The sequence below is a fragment of the Ranitomeya imitator genome, chromosome 3 (assembly GCF_032444005.1).
Source record: "Ranitomeya imitator isolate aRanImi1 chromosome 3, aRanImi1.pri, whole genome shotgun sequence".
Lineage (NCBI taxonomy): Eukaryota > Metazoa > Chordata > Amphibia > Anura > Dendrobatidae > Ranitomeya > Ranitomeya imitator.
This window is the reverse complement of record NC_091284.1, coordinates 389,548,284-389,575,163: the sequence shown is the minus strand read 5'-3', so window position 1 is coordinate 389,575,163 and position 26,880 is coordinate 389,548,284. Positions and strand designations below refer to the sequence as shown.

The 26,880-nt window shown below is 44.6% G+C and overlaps 2 protein-coding genes across 2 annotated transcripts; one reads left to right on the top strand and one right to left on the bottom strand.

Annotated features, from left to right (window-relative positions):
- Nucleotides 1-1,762: 1,762 nt before the first annotated feature.
- IMP3 (IMP U3 small nucleolar ribonucleoprotein 3) lies at nt 1,763-2,497 on the bottom strand. The gene has a single exon (XM_069756993.1). The coding sequence runs from the start codon at nt 2,417-2,419 to the stop codon at nt 1,871-1,873; it is 549 nt and encodes a 182-aa protein (XP_069613094.1). The 5' UTR covers nt 2,420-2,497; the 3' UTR covers nt 1,763-1,870.
- Nucleotides 2,498-2,868: 371 nt separating this feature from the next.
- PEF1 (penta-EF-hand domain containing 1) lies at nt 2,869-20,406 on the top strand. The gene is made up of 5 exons (XM_069756992.1): nt 2,869-2,989; nt 11,305-11,605; nt 15,300-15,455; nt 18,256-18,399; nt 19,188-20,406. The coding sequence occupies exons 1-5, from the start codon at nt 2,966-2,968 to the stop codon at nt 19,415-19,417; spliced, it is 855 nt and encodes a 284-aa protein (XP_069613093.1). The 5' UTR covers nt 2,869-2,965; the 3' UTR covers nt 19,418-20,406.
- Nucleotides 20,407-26,880: the final 6,474 nt, after the last annotated feature.

The following is a 26,880-nucleotide window of genomic DNA, read 5'->3' as shown; positions in this document are numbered from 1 at the left end:
ACAAAACTTTTATTAAATATCCATATACATAAAACTACAACTGTTAGTGTGCCAGTGCATACAGTTCTTGGAGCAATCAGTGATGTATATAACAATATGAGGTACGACAAAAATTCCAAATAAGTGAGTGCCGGTAGGTCCCGCCTGCACAATTGGGCCAGCACAATATAGCAAAGAATACCAAATCAAAGTACCATAATAAATTTATAAAAATATCACAGCAGTAGCAATAAGTTTAAAGCCTATCTGTATGCTGGTAGCACAAATGGTTAAATTTGGAAGCACATTATACATCCCTGTGAATGCCAACCACTCCTATTAGCTCCTAATAGAGCCTGCATAGCATGCTGAAAAAACTGAGAGCAATAGTGGAGTTAAAGGCTACCATATATCCCTGTGGACGCCAACCATTTCCACCTACTCCCAGATAGTTCAGCATGTGCACATACCAGACTTGTCAAATCATGCCAGCTACTGATGCAAGAAACATTAATAAAAAGAATGGCACTGCAGTTAAACATAGTATTTACCCATAGCGTGTCAGGCAGGTGTCCCGGGACTCACTCCCCAACGCACGTTTCGGTGCGAGTCCACCTTCTTCAGGGGGCTTCCAAATTTAACCATTTGTGCTACCAGCATACAGATAGGCTTTAAACTTATTGCTACTGCTGTGATATTTTTATAAATTTATTATGGTACTTTGATTTGGTATTCTTTGCTATATTGTGCTGGCCCAATTGTGCAGGCGGGACCTACCGGCACTCACTTATATGGAATTTTTGTCATGTACCTCATATTGTTATATACATCACTGATTGCTCCAAGAACTGTATGCACTGGCACACTAACAGTTGTAGTTTTATGTATATGGATATTTAATAAAAGTTGTGTACGTTTGTATATTATGAGCTTCTGACTCGTTTTTTCTCCTGTATTATATATTTTTGAGTCGCTCTGCCCTTTATAATATGCAATTTAGCATTAATGCTACTTCATGCATGGTATTTATGTGGGAAGAATGTCTTTGAGATTATTTTTCAAATCAATCCTTGATTTGCATATATATGTGGTCACCTGACTAGATGTGAGCAGCCTCACTCAATGTAAGTGAATCGAGGGAGGCTGGACACAGTATAGTCAGAATGTGGCCAGAAGTATGCAAATCACATACCTGTACACTCCCCATGCCAGATGTGAGAAGTCACCAGCCTATAATCACATAGAATGACTGCAGACTTGAAGCTTACGGCTGGACAGCCATTTGTCCATGTTTAGACTACAGATCAAAAACACGTCGGTGGTGTTTAAACACAGGAATCGCCACTGATCCTTTGTGTTGAGCTCTGGCTGGATGTAGACAGTGAATTTAGCCATACCACCACCGCTCCGTTCACTGTGTAATGTCCGTTGCGGAGAACCACAGCTCAAGCTAACGACAGTAGGCGTCTGCTATTATCTACCCAGTGATCCATCATCAGGTGACGGCTGGGGCTTCTGCAGTGGGTGCCTCATGATCTGCATATATTTGGGAGATCTCCAATCCAGACAGCCCCAGTCATTCACTAATGTGACTAACCAGCATACAGGAACTATACCCTGTGCAGGAGCTGGCATCGCACCAGAGCCCTCCTCCGCCCATACGAGAAGACCAATGCTACTGCTGTGATGGGAACATGTTGCGGTTTTGCATTGAGGCCCACAATCTTCCAGTTAGGGCACTGCCGCCTTATACTTCCCCCGTCCATAAATACAAATGTCCATATACTATGAAAATAAGCCCTTTATTACAACTCTTTGTAACCGGACAAGTCCATAATGAAACAACATGGCGCTGACCCACAGAGAGCGCATGACGCACCATGTGACCGACCTATGCGGCCAGAAAATCGTCCATCTCCTCGTTGTAGTCCATCACGTGCTTCTTGATCTTGGACGAGTCCACCCACGTGATGAAGTCCTCCATGGTCCTGGTGACCAGGTAGGCGGGGTCCGTGACCACCTCAGCGCCCACACGGATGTGACCCTGCTCGATGAATGTGATGGCGGTCTTCAGGTTCTGCGCCATGCGCAGCTTCACCACGATGGTGGGCAGGCGCCTCCTGCAGAAGGACGAGGCGGACACGTTGTCACACAGCTGCAGGTTCTGCCTGGTGGGGATCAGGCCCATCTGGTAGAGCTTCTCCAGCACCCTGGCCGTGCTCTGCGCCCGGAAAGCGTCCTTCTCGTCCAGGTCTTTGATCTTGTGCGCCAGCGCCCGGACCGCCCTGCTCAGCTTGTTGTAGGTGGTGTAGTCCTCCCGCCGGTCCAGGTGGTATTTCCTCAGCACCTTCACCTCGTGCACGTTGTTGTCCACCTCCCAGTTAATGAAGTCCACCTTCTTCAGCAGCTTCTGCTCGTGGTACTTCAGCTTGCGGACCATGGTGCCGGCGCGCGCGGAACAGCTCACAAGCAGGAAATGAATTCTGCGGCCACTACACGTGTGACCAGAGCCCCGACCAATCAGCGCCCCCGACCAATCAGCGCCCCCGACCAATCAGCGCCCCCGACCAATCAGCGCCCCCGACCAATCAGCGCCCCCGACCAATCAGCGCCCCCGACCAATCAGCGCCCCCGACCAATCAGCGCCCCCGACCAATCAGCGCGTACGCCGTACAGTCCACAATCCTTTGCGCGTCACGTTCCATAGTTCACCACTAGAGAGCACAGAGTTAGTGAGTTATTGTCTCCTATCAGAAACGTGTAAACACCGGACCGGCGCCATTTTTTTGAGGACCATATTTCGCTTATATGCTTTGTGTATGTCCCTAAGAAAATGGCGTCTGAATAAGAGACAAAAATATTACTCCTGTTTGCTTCCCTTACTGAACGGTTACTATTAGGCGTGACGTGCTGCTTCTGTCACTTCCTGACCGAACTTTGACAGCAGAAGTCGGGTGTATCGGGGCTGCACACCGGGAGGGGGATCATGACGAGCTATCCGTACGGCCAGGTAAGGAGGGGCATCATGACGAGCTATTCGTACGGCCAGGTAAGGAGGGGCTGCCAGGCAGGCAGTGAATGGGAAGGGCTGGTCACGGGTGTGCGAGACATAGGACAGACACATGGAGGCCATTACTGCTGACCAGACCTCCCTCCACTCTGGGATCTGTGAGATATCGGCTCTCTGCACCCAATCCGCCATCCTCCGCTTATGGGGTCTGTTCACAGTGTGTATTGCTGTGGCAGTTCTGACTGTGACCTCTGCATCGCAGCCTAAATATGGGTGTGGGTTGATTTGCAGGATCGGGTCCATAATCTGTCCGCCGGATGGCATCTGTGCTCTTCTTTTGATGGATCAGAGTGAAACATGTCCGGACAGCCAATCAAAAGAAGAGCTGCAGATGCTGGCACTTAAAGGGTGTTTGTTAGGGCTCCGATACAGCAACCCCAGATTACTGATCAGGTCCTGATTTACTCTGGTTGTTTGCTGAAACGTACGTTCACTTTTGATCGCTTTTTTACGGTTTTATAGATCGACATGTAACTACTTTTACAAGAGCACAACATTTAAGAGATATTACAGTAGGACATTTGTGCACAGGGTGGCTGGGGTGATGCTTCCTAGAGATAAGCCAAGGAAATCAAAGCCGTCATGTGCCCACAGCTGTTGACCTGTCCCATTCCAAATGATCAATCTCAGAGGCATTTAACACGCGCTGGCAGGGGGGCACGTCTTTCACCATGCCAGTCGGCGCACCAGTCAACGTAATCGAGAGTCTGCTAATGGCCCCTGTGCCTGTCGTTACGATCCTTCTATGAAAGCCAGCCTATGGCAAATGCACTTCTATGTATAACAGAAGCAACTGGATGATCACGGCTTTAAGTCCCCTAAGGAGACTATTAAATCCAGTAAAAAGTAGAAAAAAAGGTCTTAAAAATATTAAAAAAAAAACAAAAGTTTAAATCGCCCCCTTTTTGTCCCATAATAAAACAATAAAAAAATACACATTTTGTATCATTGCGTTCATAAAAGTCGCATCTGTCAAAATATAAAACAGATTAATCCGATCGGTAATCGGCGTAATAAAGAGAAAAATCAAAACGCCGGAATTAAAGTTTTCTTTTTTCGTCTGCCGCCACATTATCAATAAAATGTAATCATAACATTATATCTACTCCAAAATGGTATCAGTAAAAAACGTCAGCTCAGGTTGCAAAAAAAAATAAGCCCTCACACAGCCCCATATCCGGAAAAATGCACAGGTATCTAATAATTGCAACAAAAGCCAGATTTCATGGAGGAGTTAAGATGGGTAAGGATTTGATCATTATACCAGGGGACCTGTGTCTGTTATACTCTTCTGTGAGCCAGAACGTATAGCAATTTCCATTCTGGCAGACTTAAGTCACTTTGTGTTCCAAGATCCATTCATTAGAATGGTCAGCATACAATACAACCCTTAACTTGGGCCCTGGAGAGTAGTCTGATCTAATGTCACGAGCCTGTAGATACTCTGCAGAAGGGTGGAGGTGTTGACGTGGTGTTTTTTTCCTATAACCACTATCAGTATGGTTAATACTGACCTGTACAGGTGAAACAATGAAGGTGACGCAGCGCCACACCTTCCAGTACTATGTCACCTCTTTCTCCATTTTAGACAGAGAGCCTAGAGGTGAGATCCTGACAGATCATGAAGCGATGGTATATCCTAGCAACATTTGTCTTCACTTTGTGAGACAGCCATGGCCCTTAAGCAAAGGCAAAGCCAATATACGATAGGTCTCCTTGGTAAAAAGAAAAAACACAAGTGATTCTACTTCTCGTTGGTGATTCTTTTTTTTTTTTTTGTCATTCTACCAATATATAGTATTCTTGTGTGCTACCATGTCATGGGAACAAGATCAGCACCCGCCAGAACATGGAAACTAAGACCCAGAAATTATTTTTATTTCTTTATTATGTTAGTACAGGTCCTTTAAGATAACAACTTCAGTAGAAAGCTCAGCATGATCTCCCACGCACTAGAACTAGTTACATGACATCCCCCAAAGTAGGGTTCTCTAGACTCTGACACCACCAGTGCTTGTATAAGTGGTTTGTGATCTATCTGGAAGTTGTCTTGAAAGTAAAGAACATTCTTGATTATGACTTCCTGATTTTCATCATTACATTGCACATTTTTAAGAAGTCAGATCTTCATGTCCCTTGCCGAAGAACTACAATAAAACAGACTCCCTGCTCTGTAGTGGGCATTGACGTGGATTGACTTTAAAACCAAGTCAAAGAACAGGTCTTGTATGCTGCATTCTTCTAATTGTCCTCTCGGGGAGTATCCTGCACATTTGTTGATGTCCTATCCTTACAATATGTTTGTGTTTGGCCCCTGACTTCCTCTGCACTTTATCAGGACAACCACAGGAATGGCCTTAACTGAAAGACTAGACACAGCTATAGTTCCATGTATGCATATGCCACATTCCTCAGAGGGGTTTTCTCACAAAGTACATATTAATCACTAATCTTTGAATAATAATCATTTTTGCATGTTTAAAAAAATGTTCGTGTGCTGAGATAATCTTTATAACTGTGCCCCTGCTGTTTACTGTGTAATGTCTGTGTCTGACCGTACAGGGACATGGTCTGATCATACCACAGCTCCTGGGCAAAGGAGGATGCAGAAGAGAGTATATGGACAGGACATCACGGGATCACAGCTTAATTAATTGAATTAATTTGCCATTTAAATGCTCCATCATTTTTGTTTTGGTCAGATTTATTAATACAGTTCAGCAGTTGTAGACCGTGTACCGGGGGTGGTCTCTCCCAGAATACAGTGGGCCGGGGACAAAGAACACGACCAGACAATTTGTTAAGGAACTAGTTTTTACGAACAACAAAAACAGTGTTACCCTGGAAATAGCAAGAAGGAAATACAGTTAACTTAACTATCACACACGCCTAACCCGGATCAGCCAGGACCCCTGCACTGCACAACCGATAGGCCCAGTATGTTCTATGGGGTGCACTATAATTTGCCTGACTCGTGGTTCTGCCTAATGCCTGACAGGCTAGCAGAAGGCCATTCACATCACAGCCAATGCATTGTGTAGAATCCAACTCTGCATCCACCCAACGTGATTCTACTTCTCTGACAGGAATCACAGGGACAGTTGCCCCTTTCCTCAATAATCTGACCCGCTCCTGTCACATCTGTTTCTTAGGCTTCTTTCACACTAGCGTTGGGTTACCGACGCTAGCGTTGTCTCCGCCGCACAACGGGTGCAGCGGATGCTGCTTTTCAGCACATCCGCTGCCCCGTTGTGAGGTGCCTGGAGGTGGGGGCAGAGTTCCGGCCGCGCATGCGCGGTCGGAAAAGACGGTCTGTCGGCTGCAAAAAACGTTACATGGAACATTTTTTGCGGCCGACAGTCCGCCACAACACGGCGCAACCGTCGCGCGGCGGTTGCGACGTGTGGCAATCCGTCGCAATGCGTCGCGTAATGTTAGTCAATGGAGAAACAACGCATCCTGCAAACACTTTTGCAGGATGCGTTTTTTCTGCAAAACGACGCATTGTGACGGATTGCAGTTAACGCTAGTGTGAAAGTAGCCTTACTAACTGCACTGCACTAAGATGGCCACCTGCAATTCTCAGTCATCCTTCAGTTTTCTAACTGACGCTGGAGGCGGCTCAAACTGGTTATCTCCCTGTGTGCCAGCTGACATACAGGGGACAATAGTATGAATCTGCAAACTGCTGCTACTAGTGGCTAAAACACCAATAACCTCTTATGTTTACACAGATAATCATATCTACTAAAACAGCTTTAGAAGGGGTGTGCACCCTGAAAGCTTTTCAGTATTAGACCATGTTCACACGTTCAGTATTTTGTCAGTATTTTACCTCAGGATTTGTAGGACAAAACCAGGAGTGGGTGATAAATACAGAAGTGGTGACGTGTTTCTATTATACTTTTCCTCTGAATAACCCACTCCCGGTTTTGGCTTACAGATACTGAGGTAAAATACTGACCGAATACTGAGAGTGTGACTGGCCTTACTGGGAGAATATGGTGTAGAATGCAGCTTGGGTGGTGGAGGCAGTGAACACCTAGTTTGGTGGCAGCTTTGCCTCCCTTCACCTTCTGGATAGGATGAAGTAATACAGCAGTGATGCCCCTCTCGCCTCCACTTATGTGCACCCTTTACCAGTAAAATCTGTTTGGATCCCCACTGACTCCTCTCTTTTTCCATTTCGTCCCCATCCTTGTCATCACTTTTGTCCTAAATAATATCATCAGTCCCCATGCTCACATCAATTGTGTTTTTTTCCCCTCTGTTTCCTATGTCCAGGAGGAGAGGAAAAGGTTATGGGGTTGTCCACGTTTTGTGGGCACTTTTTTTATGCAATTGGAGATGAAAAAAACATTTTTTGCCATTGGGTTTCATTAGAAATACTGTCACCATTATTCTCCTTTACACACTGTATTGCACTGTCTATTGCTGGCTGCAGAATGAGGGCAAATCAGTCCATATGTATGTTACTATAGCCTTTACTCCAATCAGTGTGGCACCAAAAGCACACTTTTTCTTTTTTAGTTTGCGAGATATCTGAAGGTGCCCACTGCCAGCTTGTCTTCTTCCCATAGTGCATCCTGGCATTTCTTTCCCTTGAAACCGATGCAGATGGACCCAGCTGTCCACATGAGGATATACGCGCACAAGTGCAAATTATATTAATTTCCATATAGAGTCAACAGGGGCAAAGGCAGGCCCGTGGGATCAGGCCCAAACGATGGCACCATTTTCAGCTGAATGTGCATCCTCTGACACACATGCAGCTGAATTGTAGTGTGGTGCAGAGAAGCCATGGCTCCTGGCGCCACAATAGCTATACAGGCCACCCACCCAATAAGAGTTTGGCAGCTGACGTCAGTGTGAGGATGAAAAGGATGTCAATCACTGTGTTGGAAAAGAGCGCTATGATGGGAGAATTTATTATAGAATAGAGGCCAGGGTGGGTGACATTGGTACATGATGGGAGCCAGGACACGGGGTATTATTACCAGAAGGAGCCAGGGCTTGGACGGTTATCATTGTTACAGGAGTGGGCTAGGATAGGAGACCATATTATAGTATGGGGGACATTATTATATGGGCCTGTACATTGGACCAACATGCTGTAGGGGCCCCCATCCAAATTTTGCACCTGGGCCCATAGGACTCTAGTTATTTCACTTAAATTTTTACATATTCTACAGTGCTCATTGTACTGGGCTTATCACTCACATCAGTCCCTTGCCCCATTTGGGCTCACAGTTTAAATTCCAAGTGTGTGTTTTTGGCGTGTGAGAAAAACTCAAAAGAAAGCACATAAACACTTGGCAATTTTCCAAACTCCAGGCATATGTTTATATTTGAAGCGAAGCTAGAACCACCCCATGTAAGGTACCAGTGCTGACCACTGTGCAGCTTTTAACAATAAATAAGGGCCAGCTTGGGCACTGTGACTGGTCGGTGATTACTCTGCCTTATGCACTACAAGCTGTGATGCAATGTTTGTTCTGGCACCTTTCTATCACAGCCAGAATGAACGTTTACAGCAGTTTGTACTGCAATAGCTGTTCTGTAGGGCTGGTCCAGATGGGCTCACTTTCACTTTTCATATGCATCACTGAGCCTTGGCTGGCCACGATCCCATCAGTGAGCCTTGGCTGGCCACGATCCCATCAGTGAGCCTTGGCTGGCCGCGATCCCATCAGTGAGCCTTGGCTGGCCGCGATCCCATCAGTGAGCCTTGGCTGGCCGCGATCCCATCAGTGAGCCTTGGCTGGCCGCGATCCCATCAGTGAGCCTTGGCTGGCCGCGATCCCATCAGTGAGCCTTGGCTGGCCGCGATCCCATCAGTGAGCCTTGGCTGGCCGCGATCCCATCAGTGAGCCTTGGCTGGCCGCGATCCCATCAGTGAGCCTTGGCTGGCCGCGATCCCATCAGTGAGCCTTGGCTGGCCGCGATCCCATCAGTGAGCCTTGGCTGGCCGCGATCCCATCAGTGAGCCTTGGCTGGCCGCGATCCCATCAGTGAGCCTTGGCTGGCCGCGATCCCATCAGTGAGCCTTGGCTGGCCGCGATCCCATCAGTGAGCCTTGGCTGGCCGCGATCCCATCAGTGAGCCTTGGCTGGCCGCGATCCCATCAGTGAGCCTTGGCTGGCCGCGATCCCATCAGTGAGCCTTGGCTGGCCGCGATCCCATCAGTGAGCCTTGGCTGGCCGCGATCCCATCAGTGAGCCTTGGCTGGCCGCGATCCCATCAGTGAGCCTTGGCTGGCCGCGATCCCATCAGTGAGCCTTGGCTGGCCGCGATCCCATCAGTGAGCCTTGGCTGGCCACGATCCCATCACTGGTGCAATGGTTATCCTCCCTTTGTCCTCTTTAAGGAGTTACTAACCACTGCATAACAGGAACACTCCAAAAGACCTTCCATTCTGATAATTCCCTGACACAAACGTCTGACCATCACAGTTTGGCAAAGTTCAGGCTCTCTTCTGTAAAGGGTAACTTCACTTTCTGTTTTTGCATATTGTTGCCCAGCAGTGAAAAGTAAACAGCAATGTAAATGCTCTTAATGTGAAATGTTACATTGCTTTGCTTACAAATATCTGTTCATCCTGCTGCTCACGTCCTCCTTATTCAGGTGTAATCCAGCTCCCCTCTGCTGTTACTGGGTTAAAGCCACAGTATACTCTGTTGGGTCACTGTACAAAGCTCTTCTTGATTGACAGCCGGAGGGGGCAGCTGAATATTGGAATTGCACCGAGCCCGCTCTTTTCTCTGCTGTGTGACTAAGGCTACGTTCACATTAGCGTTGCGCGCCGTTGCGTCGGCGAAGCAACGCACGACGCATAAAAAACGCGCGCAAAAACGCTGCGTTTTGCGACGCGTGCGTCGTTTTTTGACGAAAATCGGACGCACGAAAAATGCAACTTGTTGCATTTTCTTGCGTCCGACGCTAGCGTCGGAAACGACGCACGTGTCGAAAAACGCAACCAAAAAAACGCACGCGTCCCCTATGTTAAACGCTAATGTGAACGTAGCCATAGTGCTGAGAGGACAGGATATGTGTCTTCTCTAGCTCCTTGACAATCCCCTTAATTACTGATTTAATGAGCGTCAAAATCACGAAGGAGCCACAGAAATCACATGTGTCAGACAGCCGAGAGAGCGTGGGCTTTGCACGATTCCACTACTGAAACATATTTTCAGTTCTGGTTATTTTTCACTGTTGGACAAAATGGTGTACCGTAAATAAAAATAGGTGTAGATCCTGCTTAAAATGGGGTATTCCGATCTACAGGATCCTATCCCAATATGTAGTAGGTGTAATAATAATATTAGCAAATACCGCCACTTAGAAATGTAGTCTAGTTCTTCTGATTCACTATGTCGCCTATCCCATGTGCAGGCATTGCAGTAGCTTCGGTATCTATGGTTACGACCACTCATAAAGTAACAGTTCACTTTTATTAGGATACTTAAGCTACTGCAATGCCCTGCGCATGGGGTAAGCGACATAGTGAATCAGAAGAACTATACTACATTTCTAATAGAAGGAATGTGCTAATAATATTATTATTACACCCATTACATATGGGGATAGGATCTTGAAGATGGGAATACCGCCTTAAGGTCCATTTTAAAAATGCATCACTATTGTGAACAAGCAATCGTATTAACTCATTGCACGATAATCTTATGGTATAAAGGAGTTCCGATCACCTGTTAAATGAGCAAACCACTTGTTCAACAGGCGAAATGATCTTTGCTGCACAAAAGATCATCATTCTTGCCAGCACATCTTCCGGTTTACACAGCATGATGTGCTGTCGAGAACAATGACATCCTATGCACACAGAATACCATTTGTAAGAATAATTGCTATAATATCCTACCATTGGAGCGGTCGTGAACCAATCCATTTGATAATGTCATGCGTGCATGTCTCCGGCAGGAGGTGTTATTGTACTGATGAATGTGAGCGGTCGCCACTTTTTGCCCGGTTCACCCTCTTAATTAGATGCTTTTATGGAGAAGTAGCAGAATAGATTGTGTACACATATTTTGCTTATCCTTTTCTGAAAAAGGACTGTACATATGCTAACTTGCAGAGATGAGCTTACTTTCTGTAAACTGGTCGGAACTTGTGCAAAGTTGCTCTTCAAGTCTGTGCTTGTGTATATATGGAACATACTGTTCTCCTGGCAATCGTCACCTATTGTTGTCACAACATAAACTGGTTTCGTGACGGTATTGTCTCGTTTGTTTCAGGGATACCATGGCTCTGTGGGCCATACCCCTGGTGCACCCCAAGGAAGCTATTATGCAAGCCAGCAATATGGAGGAGGCAGTCACCCTGGACAGCCTGCATATGGAGGACCAGCACCTGGAGCACCATATGGACCTCCATCTTCTAATAGCGGTTATGGGCAGCAAGTACCAGGTGGTGCTGCCCCAGGTGGCCCAGGAGCAGGCTCTTATGGTGGCCACGCTCCAGGTGGACCTTACGGGGGACCCGGATCCAATCCATATGGTGCTCCACAGCAAGGACAATATGGTCAAAGGCCTTCTGGTGAGTTTAAAATATATTTCCACTGACCCATTAACAACCTTGTAGCACCCTATTTATTATTGCACCATTTTGATACACTTGCGCTATTTTCTCGAATTCATTAATCAATCTGATAATGCTTCAAGATTCGCCCAATGTAAAAGTAGCAAACTTTTCTATACTCGCCCACCGCTGCTCCATCGATGCCTCTCTAACACTGCCTTGTCTTGGCACGACTGTAGTGACCACTGCAGCCAATCACTGAACATATTGTTCTCATTCTGCCGAGCCCAGTGATTGACTGCAGTGGTGGTATGCTATAGCTGTGGTGGCATCTCTGTAGCCTGTCAACAAAGACCAGCGAAGCAGTGAAGAATAGAGAGCAATATAATGTTCTTTTAAGCAGTTGAGCAGTTTTCAGCTATTTTATATAGTAACATAGTAACATAGTTAGTAAGGCCGAAAAAAGACATGTGTCCATCCAGTTCAGCCTATATTCCATCATAATAAATCCCCAGATCTACGTCCTTCTACAGAACCTAATTGTATGATACAATATTGTTCTGCTCCAGGAAGACATCCAGGCCTCTCTTGAACCCCTCGACTGAGTTCGCCATCACCACCTCCTCAGGCAAGCAATTCCAGATTCTCACTGCCCTAACAGTAAAGAATCCTCTTCTATGTTGGTGGAAAAACCTTCTCTCCTCCAGACGCAAAGAATGCCCCCTTGTTCCCGTCACCTTCCTTGGCATAAACAGATCCTCAGCGAGATATTTGTATTGTCCCCTTATATACTTATACATGGTTATTAGATCGCCCCTCAGTCGTCTTTTTTCTAGACTAAATAATCCTAATTTTGCTAATCTATCTGGGTATTGTAGTGCTCCCATCCCCTTTATTAATTTTGTTGCCCTCCTTTGTACTCTCTCTAGTTCCATTATATCCTTCCTGAGCACCGGTGCCCAAAACTGGACACAGTACTCCATGTGCGGTCTAACTAGGGATTTGTACAGAGGCAGTATAATGCTCTCATCATGTGTATCCAGACCTCTTTTAATGCACCCCATGATCCTGTTTGCCTTGGCAGCTGCTGCCTGGCACTGGCTGCTCCAGGTAAGTTTATCATTAACTAGGATCCCCAAGTCCTTCTCCCTGTCAGATTTACCCAGTGGTTTCCCATTCAGTGTGTAATGGTGATATTGATTCCTTCTTCCCATGTGTATAACCTTACATTTATCATTGTTAAACCTCATCTGCCACCTTTCAGCCCAAGTTTCCAACTTATCCAGATCCATCTGTAGCAGAATACTATCTTCTCTTGTATTAACTGCTTTACATAGTTTTGTATCATCTGCAAATATCGATATTTTACTGTGTAAACCTTTTACCAGATCATTAATGAATATGTTGAAGAGAACAGGTCCCAATACTGACCCCTGCGGTACCCCACTGGTCACAGCGACCCAGTTAGAGACTATACCATTTATAACCACCCTCTGCTTTCTATCACTAAGCCAGTTACTAACCCATTTACACACATGTTCCCCCAGACCAAGCATTCTCATTTTGTGTACCAACCTCTTGTGCGGCACGGTATCAAACGCTTTGGAAAAATCGAGATATACCACGTCCAATGACTCACCGTGGTCCAGCCTATAGCTTACCTCTTCATAAAAACTGATTAGATTGGTTTGACAGGAGTGATTTCTCATAAACCCATGCTGATATGGAGTTAAACAGTTATTCTCATTGAGATAATCCAGAATAACATCCCTCAGAAACCCTTCAAATATTTTACCAACAATAGAGGTTAGACTTACTGGACTATAATTTCCAGGTTCACTTTTAGAGCCCTTTTTGAATATTGGCACCACATTTGCTATGCGCCAATCCTGCAGAACAGACCCTGTCGCTATAGAGTCCCTAAAAATAAGAAATAATGGTTTATCTATTACATTACTTAGTTCTCGTGGGTGTATGCCATCCGGACCCGGAGATTTATCTATTTTAATCTTATTTAGCCGGTTTCGCACCTCTTCTTGGGTTAGATTGGTGACCCTTAATATAGGGTTTTCATTGTTTCTTGGGATTTCACCTAGCATTTCATTTTCCACCGTGAATACCGTGGAGAAGAAGGTGTTTAATATGTTAGCTTTTTCCTCGTCATCTACAACCATTCTTTCCTCACTATTTTTTAAGGGGCCTACATTTTCAGTTTTTATTCTATTACTATTGATATAGTTGAAGAACAGTTTGGGATTAGTTTTACTCTCCTTAGCAATGTGCTTCTCTGTTTCCTTTTTGGCAGCTTTAATTAGTTTTTTAGATAAAGTATTTTTCTCCCTATAGTTTTTTAGAGCTTCAATGGTGCCATCCTGCTTTAGTAGTGCAAATGCTTTCTTTTTACTGTTAATTGCCTGTCTTACTTCTTTGTTTAGCCACATTGGGTTTTTCCTATTTCTAGTCCTTTTATTCCCACAAGGTATAAACCGCTTACACTGCCTATCTAGGATGTTCTTAAACATTTCCCATTTATTATCTGTATTCTTATTTCTGAGGATATTGTCCCAGTCTACCAGATTAAGGGCATCTCTAAGCTGTTCAAACTTTGCCTTCCTAAAGTTCAGTGTTTTTGTGACTCCCTGACAAGTCCCCCTAGTGAAAGACAGGTGAAACTGTACAATATTGTGGTCGCTATTTCCTAGATGCCCGACCACCTGCAGATTTGTTATTCTGTCAGGTCTATTAGATAGTATTAGGTCTAAAAGTGCTGCTCCTCTGGTTGGATTCTGCACCAATTGTGAAAGATAATTTTTCTTGGTTATTAGCAGAAACCTGTTGCCTTTATGGGTTTCACAGGTTTCTGTTTCCCAGTTAATATCCGGGTAGTTAAAGTCCCCCATAACCAGGACCTCATTATGGGTTGCAGCTTCATCTATCTGCTTTAGAAGTAGACTTTCCATGGTTTCTGTTATATTTGGGGGTTTGTAACAGACCCCAATGAGAATTTTGTTACCATTTTTCCCTCCATGAATTTCGACCCATATGGACTCGACATCCTCATTTCCTTCGCTAATATCCTCCCTTAAAGTGGACTTTAGACAAGACTTTACATAGAGACAAATCCCTCCTCCTCTCCGATTTTTACGATCCTTTCTAAACAGACTGTTACCCTGTAAGTTAACTGCCCAGTCATAGCTTTCATCTAACCATGTCTCGGTTATTCCCACTATGTCAAAGTTACCTGTAGATATTTCTGCTTCTAGTTCTTCCATCTTGTTTGTCAGGCTTCTGGCGTTTGCGAGCATGCAGTTTAGAGGATTTTGTTTTGTTCCAATCTCCTCGCTGTGGATTGTTTTAGAAATGTTCTTACCTCCCTTCTGAGTATGTTTTCCTGGATCTTCTTTGTTCAAGTCTAATGTTTTTCTTCCCGTCCCCTCTTCTTCTATTTTTCTTTTTTTAATGATAAAATCATGTATACTTTGGGTAAATTCCTTATGATTTGAACGATATCCGCTTCCTGGCATTCATTAGGAACGCTTATTACATGACACAGGTCTGATAGCCAAGCCATGAACCTGCGTGCCCATCACATGATAAGGACAATGATCGAGGAATTATTACAGAAATTATATTGTAAAATATTATAGCTTTTAATTCTGCAAAATATAACCTTTATTTACTATAACCGGAATACCCCCTTTTTTATCTACAGGTAATTTGCCCCCAGGAGTAGACCCAGAAGCTTATAACTGGTTCCATACTGTTGACACCGATAGAAGTGGTTACATAACCTTAAAAGAGCTTAAACAAGCCCTGGTCAACTCCAACTGGTCAGCATTTAATGATGAAACCTGTATAATGATGCTAAGTAAGTAAAGATATAACCTGAAATATTGTTGAAAATGTTTGTGTGTAGGTGTAAATCTATTTACTGCTGTTTCTCACTAACTGTAGTAGCACTGTATAGAAGTATATATACTGCCTTCTGTATGCATCTCCTGAGTTTAGTCCCCATGTGGAGAAGAGGTCCCCAACATGTGGCTCTCCGCTAGCTTGGTGCATTAGCACCAGATCTGTCAAAGAACTAGAAGAGCACATTTTCAGATGGTGACTGGTGTGAGTAGCCCTGCACAAGCTATAACCCCTTTCCTACCTTCGATGCATCCATACGTCCCTGTGACCTGGGCCTTATTGACCTGGGACGTATGGATACGTCCAGGCGATCTTGCGCTTACACAGGCTGTGCCCCCGCGATCGCCACCAGGTGTCAGCTGATTCTGGCAGCTGGCACCAAGTGCCAGGAGCGGACCCTGAACTTTAACCCCCCTAAATGCTGTGATCGAACGCGATTGCAGCATTTCGGGAGCCGGCAGAGGGAGGCCCCTCTGCTCTTGGATCAGAGATCTGGTGGCGTCATGCGGGGTCCCGATCATTGCCATGGTGGCCCAATGTTATTATGAGGACGTTAGGGTCACCAGAGCTAGTAAGGTTGCTAGATCATGCTCAGAGCATGATGAACTTGGACAAACAACCGCACTCAGACAATATTTTTAAGTTGCATCAGAGGTGTGAAGTATTTATTGAGTAACACCACAGTGGTCAATAGAGTTCTGAGGTAACGTTTCGACCCATAAGGTCTTTCTCAAACCTCACTGTAAAAAACATGAAATACACTATATTAGAGATGGTGTAGCCAAGAAAATATAACAAAACAAAATATAAAACATAAAATAAAATATAACAAAACACAGTGGATGCAGCAAACAACAGCCAAAAAAAGCAAGTACAAGCATAATATAGTAATCATGATAAATGCCACTGTGTTGCTAAATGCATCAAACGATGCTGTATATACATATAGAGTAAAAAGGGGGGGGGGCAAATACCAAAACAAGAGAAAATAAACAACAAAATAAACAACAAAATACGTGAACAAGGCCCAGAGGAGTTTATAAGCAATACGAATGCTAGATCAGCGTTCAGGCAGGCAAAAAACGGAGGATGGTAGGCTTCATAGATAACTGAAAAAATATATACATATTAAGCATATTATATTTTTTTCAGTTACCTATGAAGCCTACCATCCTCCGTTTTTTGCCTGCCTGAATGCTGATCTAGCATTCGTATTGCTTATAAACTCCTCTGGGCCTTGTTCACGTATTTTGTTGTTTATTTTGTTGTTTATTTTCTCTTGTTTTGGTATTTGCCCCCCCCCCCTTTTTTTTACTCTATATGTATATACAGCATCGTTTGATGCATTTAGCAACACAGTGGCATTTATCATGATTACTATATTATGCTTGTATTTGCTTTTTTTGGCCGTTGTTTGCTGCATCCACTGTGTTTTGTTATATTTTATTTTATATTTTGTTTTGTTATATTTTCTTGGCTACACCATCTCTAATATAGTGTATTTCATGTTTTTTACAGTGAGGTTTGAGAAAGACCTTATGGGTCGAAACGTTACCTCAGAACTCTATTGACCACTGTGGTGTTACTCAATAAAGACTTCACACCTCTGATGCAACTTAAAAATATTGTCTGAGTGCGCTTGTTTGTCCAAATTTATGATTGAACTGGATCCAGTCCATGTTCAGCCGGCACCAGCTTCATTTCAACAGAGTACACGCCTTTCCCTTCTAACTACAGAGCATGATGAACAACTTTATCTGTCAGTGCAGAGCTGACAGTTTGCATAGCATAGGGATGCTGCTTCATCCCTATGCTATACAAGCGATCAGCATGCAAAAAATAATAGCATTTAGTGAGTTAAAGTGCCGGGAGTGGTGCGGGACCGCTCCTGGCACTTAGTACCGGGTGTCAGCTGGGAGAATCAGTTGACTCCCGGCGGCGATCACGCATACGCACAGCCAAAGTTTGTGCGCGCATGATCGCTTGGACGTAGTAATCCGTCCCGCATTAATAAGTAGCAGGGCGCAGGGACGTATTATTACTGACAGTGTCGGAAAGGAGTTAAAGCATTGTAACAGCTATCAGAAATGAAGACATTACATTCTAGGTGAAATGGGAGGAATGTTAAGAAGAGGAAACCTTGCAGCGCTTTATCCATCTAGAGACTGTATTGGAGTCTCAGGATGGTGCTTTGTAGGAAGTGAGCAGGCACTGAAGGTGCTAGTGTGTGAGCTGTGGGACAGATACAGCACCTCCTCTTGGGAAATGTAGTCTATAGACACAGTAGAGCCTGCAGGGAGGTCCAGGATGCAAACCAGAACAACCCACAAGGATTGGGGCTGAAGAGGAGCTCAAAAAGAAAAATAAACAAGGCTGTTTGTGGACTCCTTACAAGGACAGCCAGGTGGTTGTTTTTGTTTTTTTTTTGCTTTGTGCCCGTAAAACTACAATCATTGTTAAAAACAGATTTCCTTACTCAACATTGTGACCTGGTGACTACCTAAACCTAAGCACACTCATTGCAGAAATAACACCCTGCAGCTCTGTCCACAAAAACAATACTGGTAGTAAGTGTGTGCCTCTATTATGGCCGCTCCCAGGGAACCTTTTAAAATAAAAAAAAAAAATCAATCTGTCCAAAATATGAACGTTATGAAATGGACATCGACTTTTCTTGTAGTTCCTGTAATACAGATATATCCTGCTGTTTTGCCTTTGCTTATTTCATTATATTCATAAGTACTTTTTCTTTCCAGACATGTTTGATAGGAGTAATTCAGGCCGCATTGATCTGTTTGGGTTTTCGGCTCTGTGGGCGTATCTTCAGCAGTGGAAGAACATGTTCCAGCAATTTGATCGTGATAGATCTGGCTCCATCAACCAGGGAGAGCTGCACCAAGGTAAACTGCGCATAGCCCTACTATTTCCTAGGTTACATTTTCATATTGCTGGTGATGACATTGAGACAACCGGACCTGCTGAGCAAGCAGATGCGGCTCATTGTCTGGGAGCTAACATTCACCGGGCACTGCCATGGTTGCCTTCGGCCGGGGACAGGAAAACGGACCGCCTCGACTGGAGGAGCAAACATAATGGAAGTGAATGGGAAACTTGCATTTTTCCGGGGGACCCTAGCTCGTGGACTGGTTAGGCCCAGAGAGGCAGACCCTTTGTGAAGAGCTCCATAGAAGTGTTCACTATACTGTACATTCTCTCCTCCCAGCAGGGGACTATGCAGCTTCAGTGCGGAGCCCGATGACTGAAATGAGCTTCTTAGGGGACCCGACCCCCACGCGATACTGAACACTACTCGATTCAGGACCCGAATTATCGCTCCAGTATCGAGCAGTGCTCAGCATGCCCGCTCATCACTACTGTTTACTAGAGGTCTTGTCTGGTGATGCGCGAACGTGCTCGGATAAGGTGTTATCTAAGCATGCTCATGTCCTAACCCAGTGCTCGAAAAATGTTCATGTCCCCGCGACTATTTAGACTGCCGCAACAATTTCCATGGTTTCGAACACGTCTGCTCATCACTAATCTTATCCAATGCAGTGATTTATCACATGCCCGTAATAATGGGATATGATGTAAGAAAACGAATCCTCATTCTATGAAAAGCTCAGTGTATTTTGTTTCTTACTGTTCCCATTGCAGCGTCTCATCTTGCTTCCTTTTATTTCCGCAGCACTCTCTCAGATGGGATATAATCTCAGTCCACAATTTATCCTCCAGCTTATGTCCCGATATTCCGTAAGATCTGCAACCCCAGGCTTACAGCTCGACCGCTTTATCCAGATTTGCACCCAGCTGCAGAGCATGACCGAAGCATACCGTGACAAGGATACGCAGAGGGCAGGCAGCGTGCGGCTCAGCTATGATGATTTTCTTACCATGGCTGTAGGACGTCTATTGTAAAGCCATTGTCCCTTTTCACACCTTTTGTTCCTATACACTAAAGCTGTGCAATACCTATGTGCAGGTCGTGGTACGTTTTTTGGAGGGTAGGGGCAATGGCAGAAATTACTATTTTTTTTTACATTTTGTCTTTGCCTGTATTAATGCACCATTTCATGTATATAGTATTGTGTAACTAAGACTTTTAAGGGTTAATGCTTGTATATTACCTGACTCTTTTGAAGCCTTCGCAAATTTTGCCCACTAGAGGGAGATAGAGTTTAATAATTCAGCCTGGCGAAGCCAAGCGTGCAACATCCTTACTTATTGCATTCTTTTTCCTTTTTATTGACGTTGGTATTCATTTTTGATGCTGATTAATTCATTTAATCCTCGATTTGTTATCTAAACTTCATATTTAAAATGTATAGCGATAGTTAGCTCAATAATGTGCTGTTTACTGACATGCCATGTATGCTGTAGTATGTCAGGTAACATAGCCAACAGAAGGTGAATGGCCAAACCATGGTAATATGGCAGTGTACTTCATTTCAGTCTAAATCCAGCCATTACAACAAGCGCTTTACATTCCAAGCATCACAGTAACGTTACATGCTCTACAAGTTAGTAGTCTACCAGGTCAATACTTTCTAAGCTGCTCAGGGCAATTGAGAGATTCTTTGCAATTCGCAGATTAGTTATACAGATTGGCAATGTAGAAAATGCAATTATTGTAACATTTTCTATATCCTGTTACTCCCATCATCCATTCATTCCACTTTTCTGCACTGTTTTTACATAATATGCTTGGTACATTGGAGGCTGATTTTTTTATGCTATGGAGACTTGGATCATGTTTTTTTTTTATTATTATTATTTTTTGTTTTCCCTTTAAATACTTAACAAACATTTGCCATATTTTGTATCTGCCAAAGCTTTATAAAATCCCTGACGTTATCAGGCCAATAATGAAGTGCTAAAATAAACATATATGTATATATGGGTTAAAAGAGTTGTTTTGTCATTTTAAATTAAAGGGACTCTGTCACCTGAATTTGGAGGGAACAATCTTCAGCCATAGGGACGGGGTTTTCGGGTGTTTGATTCACCCTTTCCTTACCCGCCGGCTGCATGCTGGCTGCAATATTGGATTGAAGTTCATTCTCTATCCTCCGTAGTACATGCCTGCACAAGGCAATCTGGTAAGATCAGGGCAGGCAGACTAGGCAGCTGCCTGGGGCCCCCGCTGCCCTAGGGGCCCCCAGCCAGGGGCAGACATTCCGCCGGTGCCACTGCTCTGGGGCCGAGAGGTGGAGGGTGGCCACTGCAGGCAGGCCTGGTATCGGGCCCCTCTCACTCCCTCACTCTCACGCCAGGGAGAGAGAGCGGCGCGTGGAGTGCAGTTCAAAAGGAGGCGTGTCATGCAGAGAGAGGCGCTGGCCAATGAACGCTTTCCTCACCAGACTGAGGAGTGCGCTCATTGGCTGCTGTCTCTGTTCTCCTGCATGGTACATTGGGACAATGGTGACTGGTGGGTACTCACCTACAGTCTGGGGCCCCGGCTTCACAGCACACAGGGACAGCAGTGGAGGAACAGCAGGACTTAAGTTGTATCTTCTGCTCCCTCCACTGTTCTGTTCCCAGCAGGCTGCAGCATCTCCTCACTGTAAGGCTATATTCACACTTTGCGGATTTTGCTGCGGATCCGCAGCGGATTTGACCGCTGCGGATCCGCAGCAGTTTCCCATGAGTTTACATTTCAATGTAAACCTATGGGAAACAAAAAACGCTGTGCACATGCTGCAGAAAAATCCGCGCGGAAACGCTGCGGATTACATTCCGCAGCATGTCACTTCTTTTCTGCGGATTTTCACCTGCTCCAATAGAAAACTGCAGATGAAAATCCGCAGAAGAAAACGCAGTAAAAACCGCGATAAATCCGCAGTAAAAACCGCGATGGGTTTTCACTGCGGATTTTGCAATTCTGCTGCGGAAAAATCCGCAGTGGAATCTGCAGAGTGTGAACATAGCCTAAAGAGATGAGGAAGGAGCTCACTGCACGAGACTGTCGGAACAGCACAGCCGCACCAGGGGGCTGATATCAGTCCTTCTGCTCTGTGCCCCATCCCGCACAGTGAGTTCTGCCGCCCTCTCCAACTGAACTGACCTCCTCCAGGGCTCATCTGATCACCTGATATACTAGATTAGTATGTGTGTATGTATATGCTTGTAGATGTAGGTATGTGCATCTGTGTATGTACAGTGTGTATCTGTGTATGCATGTACAGTATATGTGTATGTCTGTGTGTATATGTGTGTATTATTATTATTATAGCGCCATTTATTCCATGGCGCTTTACATTTGAGGAGGGGTATACGTAATAAAAACAGGTACAATAATCTTGAACAATACAAGTCACAACTGGTACAGGAGGAGAGAGGACCCTGCCTACGAGGGATCACAATCTGTGTATATGCGTTATATTTGTATGTATATATGGTGTATATGTATGTTTCTGTGCATGTATGTACAGTATATGTGTATGTATTTGTGTGTACGGTATGTTTATACTATGTGAGTATAACTGCATATGTACAGTGTGTGTATGTATATACGGTATATGTGTGTGTATGTACGGTATGTGTATATGTATGTACGGTACGAGTATGTCTGTATATACGGTATGTGTATCTGTGTATGTACAGTATATATGTGTGTACTGTGTATGTATGCATGACGTTATATGTATGTGTATCTGTGTGTATGTATAGTATATGTGTGTGTTTGAATATACAGTAATACAGAAAATGGCCGCTCCTTCCTCCCCGCAGTCAGTGCCCGGCGCCCGCATACTCCCCTCCAGTCACCGCTCACACAGGGTTAATGGCGGCGGTAATGGATCGCGTTATGCTGCCGGTAACGCACTCCGTAACCGCTGCTATTAACTGTGAGGATGTGTGTCCCCAACCTTTTACTATTGATGCTGCCTATGCGGCATCAATAGTAAAAAGATCTAATGTTTAAAATAATAAAAAAACAAAAAACCTGCTATACTCACCCTCCGTTGTCCGACGATCCAGAACACTTAGCGGTCTCGCGAGACATCTGGGTAATTTCGCAATGCATCCTGGGAACGGAAGATGGCGGCCGCCACGTGCGTATCGCCGGAGCTCCGCTGGATCCCAGGGGTGAGTATATAACTATTTTTTATTTTAAATGTTTTTTTAACAGGGATATGGTGCCCACACTGCTGTATCCTACGTGGGCTGTGTTAGATACCGCGTGGCTCTCTGCTGTATACTACGTGGCTGTGCAATATACTACGTGGCTGTGCAATATACTACGTGGCTGTGCAATATACTACGTGGCTGTGCAATATACTACGTGGCTGTGCAATATACTACGTGGCTAGGCAATATACTACGTGGGCTGTGCAATATACTATGCGGGCTGTGCAATATACTACGTGGACATGCATATTCTAGAATACCCGATGCGTTAGATTCGGGCCACCATCTAGTATATGTATGTGTGTATATATATATAATATATACATCCATCTCAGTGTAAAAATATAAATATATATACTTTTTTAGAGGTGTGGGGGCCCAAATAGAACTTTTGCTCTGTGATTGCTATGTACGCTCCTGCTTGCAGGGCAGTAATAATGAGGGCAATCTAACTTGTTTCTCAGAGCCCAAGGCTCCAGGGTTCCATTGCCAGATTGCCATCATCATAAGTAGCGTATCTGGCAGAAAGTGGGGCCCAGACATATTTCTTGAACAGGGGCCCCAAGCTATTGGTGTCCGTCCCTGCCCCCAGCCAGTGGCGTGTCGCTAATAGCAGCACACCATGCAGCTGCTATGGGGCCCATGAGTAAGGGGGGCCCGCCCAGTGCCAGCGAAGAAGGAGCAGTGGGTGACAGGAGGCAGGAGCCGGCTGCTGCGGCTAAAGAGAAATTCATATTCACTGCTCCCCACGCCCATAGTCGCTCCCACCACTATGCACTGAAGCCGGTGCCGAGAGATGGGAGGGACTATAGGAGTGGAGAGCAGTGAATATTCATTTCACTTTAATAGCGTTCACATTAGCCGCAGCTGCAGGTTTCCTGCTGCTAGGCGATCACATGTGCCCTCTACTAAAGGGAATGAATATTCACTGCTCTCCACACCCATGAATACGGTATATATCAGTGAGCGAGTGAGTACGTGGTGGCCATAATACTGTAGGACTGCATTATATTCTGTTGGGGACTGCATTATATGCTATGGGGGGTTGCGTTATACTATATGAGGTCAGAATTATATTCTATATGGGGACTGCATTATACTCTATGGAGGACTATAGGAGTATATTATACTCTATGGAGGACAATGGGGAGTCTATTATACTATATAGAGGACTATGGGGAGTGTATTATATATGGAGGACTAGGGAGAGTAAATGATACTATATGGTGGACTAGGGGGGAGTACATTATACTATATGGAGGACTATGGAAGTGTATTATACTATATGGAGAACTATAGGGAGTCTATCATATATAATTGTCTTAGGGTCACTTCCGTCTGTCTGTCTGTCTTTTTTTTTTTTTTTAATTTTCAAATTTTCAAAATACATGAACAACAAAGTGGTACACATGAATCTGAGACATATTGTTACAGACTTCTGAGTGGGATAAATTGTACCATACAGATGCATATTAATCGTCGGAGGTGACCATAGCTTTGGTTATTTGCCTAAAATGCTGGTGGCAAATTTAGGTCACAAAGTTTGGGTTGTGCAACCCAAAACACTCAAAAGAAAATGAAAAACATTTAAACATATGAACCGATAACAACAAAAACTGTAAAGGAGGGGGGAGCGGGGGGAAAAGTACCGGAGGGGATGTAGTGGTCGAAGTAAAATTTTCTGAATACAAGTCTTTCGACTGAGGAGGACGGGTACAATAAGACCTTAAATCAGCAAAAATTAGTCAGGTAATTTCGACCAACTGTAAAAGAGTGCTATGGAGAATATTAAGTAATACTATTATGACCAGGTGGGTGAGTAGTGCCCGGGTCCACCACTGATTGGTCTCGCCAGCTGCCTGTCATGGCTGCCGCGACCAATCAGCGACGGGCACAGTCCGGAAGAAAATGGCCGCTCCTTACTCCCCACAGTCAGTGTCTGTCGCCCGCATACTCCCCTCCAGTCACCGCTAACACAGGGTTAATGCCGGCGTAACGGACCGCATTATGCCGCGGGTAACACACTCTGTTACCGCCGCTATTAACCCTGTGTGTCCCCAACTTTTTACTATTGACGCTGCCTATGCGGCATCAATAGTAAAAAATGTAATGTTAAAAATAATAATAATAAAAAAAAAAAAACCTGCTATACTCGCCCTCCGTAGTCGCTCGCGCCGGCCGCCATCTTCCGTTGCAGGCTCTGGTGGCAAAGATGGTATGGGAGAAGAACCTGCCATGACGTCATGGTCATGTGACCGCGACGTCATCAGGGCCTGCGCGAGAAGGACCTGCCATGACGTCACGGTCATGTGACCGCGACGTCATCACAGGGCCTGCGCTCATACCAACCCTGGGACCGGAAGCTGCCATGGACTACAAGGGGCCCTCGGAAAGGTGAGTATATGTTTATTTTTTAACCTGTGACAAACCTGGCTGGGCAATATACTACATGACTGGCCAATATACTACGTGGCTCTGTGCTGTATACTACTTCGCTGTGCAATATACTACGTGGCTCTGTGCTGTATACTACGTCACTGGGCAATATACTACGTGGCGCTGTGCTGTATACTACGTCATTAGGCAATATACTACGTAACTGGGCAATATACTACGTGGTTGGGCAATATACTACGTCACTGGGCAATATACTACGTCACTGGGAAATATACTACGTGGTTGGGCAATATACTACGTAGCTGAGCAATATACTGCGTGTCGGCAATATACTACGTCACTGGGCAATATACTACGTCGCACTGTGCTGTATACTACGTCACTAGGCAATATACTACGTAACTGGGCAATATACTACGTTGCTGCGCAATATACTACGTGGTTGGGCAATATACTACGTGGTTGGGCAATATACTACGTCACTGGGAAATATACTATGTGGTTGGGCAATATACTACGTCACTGGGCAATATACTACGTAGCTGAGCAATATACTGCGTGTCTTGGCAATATACTACGTCACTGGGCAATATACTACGTGGCTGGACAATATACTACGTGGCTGGGCAATATACTACATGACTGGGCAATATACTACGTGGCTGGGCAATATACTACATGGCTCTGTGCTGTATACTACGTGGCTGGGCAATATACCACGTCACTGGGCAATATACTACGTGTCTGGACAATATGCTACGTGACTGCAATATACTACGTGACTGTGCAATATACTACGTGACTGTGCAATATACTACGTGGCTGGGCAATATACTACGTGGCTGGGAAATATATTACGTGGCTGGACAATATACTACGTGGACATGCATATTCTAGAATACCCAATGCGTTAGAATCGGGCCACCATCTAGTTATACTATATGGAGGACTATGGGGAGTCTCTTACACTCTCCCTAGTCCTCCATATAGTATAATTGACTCCCTATAGTTCTCCATGTAGTATAATACACGTCCATAGTCCTCCATATAGTATAATGTACTCCCCCCTAGTCCTCCATATAGTATAATTTACTCTCCCTAGTCCTCCATATATAATACACTCCCCCTAGTCCTCCATATAGTATATTATACTATATGGATGACTAGGTGAATACATTATACTATATGGAGGACTAGGGGGAGTACATTATACTATATGGAGGACTAGGGGGAGTACATTACACTATATGGAGAACTAGGGGGAGTGCAAAATACTGCATATTCATCAAGTGATTGGATTAGTTATGCCGGAATAAAAATCATTGTTCTCATCAGCACATCGCCCGGTGAAAACTGCAGATATGCTGCTAAGATGGTACTGTATGTGGACAGATTGATCTACTAGTAATTATTCTGTCCCCATCATTAATCCTGAGCCAGTGTAAAGAGGCCGGAAACAAGCAGCGAATTACTTCAATATTGTTAATCACACTCGTTTAGTGGCCTGAAATTGGCGCATGTAACTACAACCGAAATGTTTGTGTGGTGGTGCAATTTGTTAGCATTTTAAACTTTTGCCTAGGGCCCCACTTTGCCTAAAACCGGCCCTGGGTAAGATGACCTCTATAACGCCATACAAAGAGTGAAGTTTGGGGGTGGGAGCATCACTGTGTTTTTCAGCATATGGCACTGATAAACTTCATATAATTGAAGGAAGGATGAATGGAAAAATGTACCGAGATATTCTTCATCAAAATCTGCTGCCATCTATAAGAATGATGATGAAACAAGGATGGACATTTCAGTAAGACAATGATCCCAAACACACAGTCAAGGAAACTCAATTGATTTCAGAG